The sequence below is a fragment of the Galleria mellonella genome, unplaced genomic scaffold (assembly GCF_026898425.1).
Source record: "Galleria mellonella isolate WM207_F2 unplaced genomic scaffold, CSIRO_AGI_GalMel_v1 utg158, whole genome shotgun sequence".
Lineage (NCBI taxonomy): Eukaryota > Metazoa > Arthropoda > Insecta > Lepidoptera > Pyralidae > Galleria > Galleria mellonella.
The window spans coordinates 537,047-543,870 of NW_026442003.1; the positions used below are offsets into that span (position 1 = coordinate 537,047).

The window sequence follows — 6,824 nt, forward strand, 5'->3', positions numbered from 1 at the left end:
GGTTGTGTTTCGGTTTGAAGGGTGGATATGGCATGAATTTACAGGGGACAGAGGAATAACATCTGAGTCCTCAGGAATGGCAACGCATGGGGGGTATCATGGGCGAAACAGTATACTCTGTTAAGTCCATGGTACTGCTTATATCTATAGGCGACAGCTACTACTTTCCATCAGGTAGGCCATTAGCTTTATTGCCATCTATAATGACCATAGACAGAGGTACAAGGATTTGTTAGTTATCGAGATTAGTAATCCCAATGCTAGCAATACAACCTATCAGGTTGACCTCTATGCAGTTCTCCCTGGAAACCATTGTGATTGATTTATTATTAAATTCATCAGGATGGACCAACTGACTTGCTTTATCATTATCTATTATCCCTCATTGTTGCCCTGTCAGTGTATACAGAGAGCATAGGCAGGGCTAGCATTCCATTATCATCCATTAAAAAAAAGACCATGGCAAGACCATTACCATACAAATACTCGAATTATAGGTGATTTTTCCAAGCTTATATTAACAACCTGGCCAAGCTTTACACTATTTTTACTTAAATAGTCTTATATTGACATGACATGATGCATAGGGAGATAAAGGATATGGCCTGGGATAGAACTGGCTGGAGGAAAATGCATGAATTGGTCACACCAACAAGAGGAAACTCTTAAATGAAAATGAAAATGAGTCTTATATTACAGATAAAATAGCTTCCTATAGATGAAAGAATTTTTTTAGAGTTTACTCATTACAAACAAGTCAAATGTTTCTTTTCTTTATAATATTAAGTAAAAGTAATGATGGGCTCCACCTTGCATGAATACACAGAAAGATAAATTAATATTTTATATTAGTCAGGCTCATGCTTGCTACACAGTCACACATAACTATGAATCACACATTGATGCCGAAACTAGTCGAGCTGTTTTGATATAATTACACCATAAGTTAAACTCGTAGTTATTAATTTAAAATATTTTGTATCAACTTCAATAGGCCGAATGTGGAGTTATATTACTGTGATTTTTGTAGGGATGTCCAACTTTTTTTTATTAAATTATATATACCCTATTATTCACTGAAATTGTAGCTTACTATAAGTAAAAAGATTTTTAAGATCGGTGACTACTTTTTTAGCTTATCTATTGTTAAGCTAAAAAAATAGTCAACAAACAAATAAACGCACAAACATTAAATTTTCCTCTTTATAGTACTATTTACATGAATTTACATGAAGATACCTGTATAGTGTAGTGTAAAGATGAACAAAAATAACTCTACAACAAAGTGCTAAAGCTATTACTAAAAAAAAACTAACCTCAGCATTCCATTGGTGCTATGGAATTTGAATTATCTCCATAACCACTTAAGCTGCCTTGAAACTCCATACCGCTAATTTGACTGTCTGCATTGAAGGATGCTCCATATGAATCATTGCTTGGTGCATGTGACGTCTCCAGATTACCATCTCCCGAATCTGTAGCAGCCGCGGCGTCTGGTTCCGCCCAGTTTATCTTGAACCTCGTCACTCTGGGCTCGGATGCTAGAATATTCCTCACTACTTTGTCAAACTGAGGCTTTGGAGGCGGATTCTCCCGTAATTCCGGTTCATTTTCACTATATTCATTGTTTATGAAATAACCAACTCGGACGAACTCTTGTCCTCGATAGGAACACGTTAGAAGCACGACGGTGACACCTAATGCATCATTTTCAGGTATACGGGTCACATCTGGCGGTGGTGCTTGAAATACAAACATGTGTCTCCCTTCGGGAATAGGTCCTACGTAGATTGTGTCTAAAACTTGGTCGTGCTCTTCTGTTTCTGCTGATCCAACGTATATCATTCTCCATTCGAGATCTTCTTTTAACTCTTCTATACACTCAAAGGTTAATTCGAATTGAAATGGATTCAGGAATGGACTAGGATTGTCTAAAACAACCACATTGGTAATATGCACTTTCGCCATTGTTCGTGCGACTTATGAGTGTTACACTTCTAACAGCAAATACGCTTTAGCAACGATCTAAAAAGATTTATTCAACTGGAATCTACGAAAATAACGTTTTACTAAAAAAAAATATCGGTGTCTATCGACAGGTGACAATTTGACAAATATTTTGGCGGTATGGCGGTTCAATTAAATGGTCACGTGATCAAAATAAGCAATGACCGTAGCGCTAAAGCGGAAAAATTGGGGAATTAAAATTTAAAAAATTCCACATATTTTGACAGTTCAGACAAATGACAACAAAACGTTGAAATAGTACGAATTTACATGGTGAAATCTTAATTCGTATAACCAGTTAATAACAAATATGAATAAATTTACTATAAATATTGATAAACTTACTGTTTTGGATGTTTTCAAATTGTTTTTCTTGAATTATTGAGGCACTAAAAATGTCAATCACAACCACAAACAATGGATGAATGAATGATGAATCACAGATTAAAATAAAATGAATGAAGGTAAAAAATTTAGCACAATGCAAGAAAGAGATATTACTTAAGGATATGGATACACGACTTTAACGACTTAGATTTACTTAAATCTTTTTTAAAATATGTTTTTATATTTTTATTTTAGTACAAATATAAGGAGTATATTATATAAATATATCTAAGTAGTGTAATATATACTTGATAGATAAAACAAAATATTATTACATTCTAATACTATTTCACTAGGACCGAATGCGACTCATGTGAATACGAAAGATATTTGAATTTAAATTAATTATGCTTCTCATTATTATATTAGTGGTTACACTCGTAAGCACATTCCTTGATATTTTCTTTATTTATTTTGCCACAAACAATCATTAAAATTATAGTTATATTTTTTTATGTTATATAAAAGTAGACAATGTGTACCGAAACATATAAAAGTATAAAGAAGTATTATAAAAAAAAAATTCGTTTTAGATAAGGGCAATATTATTAACTACTGTCATAAATAATAAATATGGCGAGAAAGGCGGGAAACTCGAATAAGAACAAGCGGGTTTTTTAAATTTTTTTTATTAATTTATTAAAACTATCTCTATCAATTCTTATTATTGAATAAAATATTATATTTTCACTAAATTCAGCGACAGTAATATAATTAGCATTCATGGGGAAGCGCAGTTGTAGAAAAAGGAAAAAAAAAAAGATGACGATTCAGGTGATGTAGACCAAGAACCTTGTAATGACAAGGATATATATTCGGAAGATACTTCTACTGACTCAGAATCTGAAATTGATAAGGCCGATAAGTATAAACCTTACTACGTCACAGATTATATTAGAAGATATCCCGAGGAATCCCCTGGGACAGAATTTGTTGTCTTTGTAGAATCCTCAGATAGTCAGAAAACCATTGGATCCAGAGACTTGCTCTCACTCTCCTCCTGTTTAAAACGATTTAATAAAGGGGTAACTTATCTTAGATCTATAAATAAATTCAAAATCGGAGTATACTTTCAAAAGCCAGACTTAGCCAATGCTTTTTTAAATAATAAAACTTTTTTAAATGACTACCATTTTAAGGCCAGTATTCCTGCTTCTTCAACAGAAGTTACAGGCGTTATTAGAAATGTACCTACAAATATATCTAATAAAAAAATATATACTATGATATCGAGTTCTAAGAAAATTATTGCTATTAAAAGAATTTTAAGAAAAAATACCTTGACTCATGGATATGTGTTACAGCCAACTCTAACCGTGACAATTACTTTTGCTGCATCTGTATTACCTGAATATCTGGATATTGGAGGTTGGCGCCACAATGTCACTCCATATATACCACCAGTTAAACAATGCTACCGGTGCTTGAGGTATGGACATTTAGCTAAATTCTGTAAGAATTCTGAGCGTTGCAGCATCTGCAAAGGTGAGCATAATTATAAAACTTGTACAACTGGAATGGAAAACGCTATTTGTGTACACTGCAATGGAAATCACACAAGTGTATCACCGCAATGCCCTGTTAAACAAAAGAAAATTGCTGAAAATAGATCTAAATTCAGACCTGCTTCTTTTGGAGATATACTTAGCACTGAAATATTTCCTAAACTGGGTAACAAACCTAAAAAAAATGTAGACCTAATTTCAATTCTAAATTCTGATAACAAGAGTTTATCACTTTTAATAGAAAGCATAATCAAACTTATTTCACTACATAACACAAAGAACACATCTATTAACACTAAAAGTGTTTTGAATGTGTTATATGATACTTTTGGTAATAGACCTATTTCACAAAATTCAATCGAGACCAATTAACTATCATACAGTGGAACGCTCAGAGCCTACTGAGCAATCGACATATTTTTACACAATTTTTAAATGAACATCATATTCACATTGCTCTCATCTCAGAAACTTGGCTAAAACCACATTACAAATTAAAAATTAAAGATTATTGTATAGAACGAAATGATTGTGGTAATAACCACAATGGAGTAGCGATTATTATACATAATAGTATTAGATATAAAAAACTTCACTCTTTTTTCGACAATTCTTTGCAAACTATAGCTATTAGTATTGAAGTTAATAATTCTTGGTATTCAGTTGCCAGTATTTACTGTCCTACCAATAGTACACCTAGTTTTACTAAAGCCAAATTTAAGTTCTTTTTGGAGTCTCTTCCTAAACCCACTATCATATCTGGAGATTTAAATGCACATCATACTATGTGGGGTTGTACCTCCACTAATACAAGAGGTAAAGACATTCTTGATTGTTTAGATGAATGTAATTTGGTACTATTAAATGATAAGCAAGTTACTACTGTTGGCTCTCATATTTGGAGACCCAATGGCCTTGATTTAACTATGGTATCCCCATCCATATCATTAAAATGCGAGTGGTTGGTTCATGATGATCCGTTAGGAAGTTATCACCTGCCGACTTTTACTAAAATAAACACAAAGAACTCTTCATCAACTCCGTCAGGTGAACAACATGCTCCTATAGATGAAGTTAATAAACTTTTGTTAAATCGTATAAACCTACGTCTCGTTAATTGGGATCTTTATTCTGAAACTGTTAATCAATTACTTTTGGATTTCGAGTATGATGTCAATGAACCCTTAAACAATTACAATAGGTTCTGTAAAATTATTTTGACAGCTGTGGAACGTTCCGTTCCACGTAGGAACTTATCAAATAGCGGTGCAAATACTTCAAAGAGGCACAAACATATTGCAGTACCTTGGTGGAATAACAGGTGTGCGACAGCTGTCAATGATAGTAAAGCGGCTTACCTTAGGTTTAAACAAAATCCAACTCTCGATAATTACATAAATTTTAAAAGAGTTCAAGCTGTTAAAAAGTTAGTAATTAAGCAAGTAAGACAACAGGGGTGGCAGGAATTTTGTTCCAAATTTAATAGATTAACACCAATTTCCACTGTTTGGCAAAATATGAGAAAACTAAATTCAAAACATCGTCAAAATCATTTTAAAGATATATCATGGGTCAATGATTTTTTACGCAAATATACTCCTGATTTTGTACACTCACCTTTTGATGACAAACAGTTTAATTCTGTTAATTCATGCCCAAAATTTCTCACTGACCCATTCTCAATTGATGAAATATCCAGTGCAGTAAAATCTAGAAAAGATACAGCTAGTGGCCTTGATCGCTTAACATACAATATGTTTCGATTGCTGAATAAAATAAACCTTACTAAACTCTTACAAATTTTTAACGATTTATGGAAGGACTGTATTATCCCACCAGAATGGAAAATGGATTGTTTGATTCCAGTAATTAAACCCGGTAAAGATCCTACAAATTTCGACTCCTATAGACCTATAACATTGACGTCCTGTGCAGGCAAATTATTCGAACAATTAATTAAACAGCGTTTAGAGTTCTTTATTGAAAGTAATAGTCTATTATCATCGAATCAATTTGGTTTTCGCCGTGGATATTCAGCGCGCGAAAGTTTAGCGAACTTCTATGTCGACCTTAGTACTGCTTTGAATAACGATGAATATGTTCTATCTGTTTTTTTAGATGTCGTAGGAGCTTTTAACAATGTAAATTTAACAGTTCTATCTTCGATTCTATCCTCATTTCTTCCAATGAAACTTATCGAATGGATTTATAATTTTCTTAGTAATAGAGAAGTGTATGTTAAAGTAAATAGTAAATTAATAGGACCTAGGTTAAGCTCTAAAGGAGTATGTCAAGGTGGTATTTTAAGCCCGCTACTATATATTTTATATATCTATAAACTTAATTCAGTTTTAGGAAACAGTGTGAACAACTTGCAATTTGCCGATGATTTATTAATTTATATAAAAGGAAAGAATATTATTGATATGCAATTAGTGTTAAATGAGTCATTAAAAAGACTTGAGAAATATTTTTCTCTTCTTTCCCTCGATATTAGTTTAACCAAAAGTAAAGTAGTTGTTTTTCATCAAGTTCATAAATATGTTCCATTAATGAATATTATATATAATAATCAAACTCTTCCAACAGACTGTAGCGTTAAATTTCTGGGGTAATTTTTCATCAAAATTTAAAATGGGATCTATACGTTGATTGCTTAGTAGATCGTGCTTTAAGAGCCACTAATATAATAAGATCTGTAATTGGTCGTAACTGGGGAGCTGATCCTAAAATTATCCTTTTACTTTACAAATCTCTTGTTAGAAGTAATTTTGATTACGCTTTCTTTTGTTATGCCTCAGAACATAAATTAGTAGAAAAACTCGAAAAAATTCAAAATATGAATTTAAGACTTATTTTAGGTGCTATGTATACTTCTCCAATTATCTCAATGCAAGTAGAATGTAATTTGCCTCCTATCCTTCT

General features: G+C 32.5%; 2 protein-coding genes across 2 annotated transcripts in view; both read right to left on the reverse strand.

The window, feature by feature from the left end:
- Positions 1–2,471, reverse strand: part of LOC113522121 (xaa-Pro aminopeptidase ApepP-like) — a 32,568-nt gene extending 30,097 nt beyond the window's left edge. Inside the window, exon 1 of the mRNA XM_052892484.1 lies at positions 2,353–2,471. The gene's annotated coding sequence lies outside the window, so the exon portion shown is untranslated. The remainder of the gene's footprint in view (positions 1–2,352) is intronic.
- Positions 1,318–1,968, reverse strand: LOC113520014 (histone chaperone asf1). Its single transcript, XM_026905273.3, has one exon. The coding sequence runs from the start codon at positions 1,966–1,968 to the stop codon at positions 1,318–1,320; it is 651 nt and encodes a 216-aa protein (XP_026761074.1).
- Positions 2,472–6,824: the final 4,353 nt, after the last annotated feature.

What these genes read in the sequence shown, in the direction of transcription:
- LOC113520014 (XM_026905273.3), bottom strand. Translation starts at nt 1,968, where the DNA reads ATGGCGAAAGTGCATATTACCAATGTGGTTGTTTTAGACAATCCTAGT.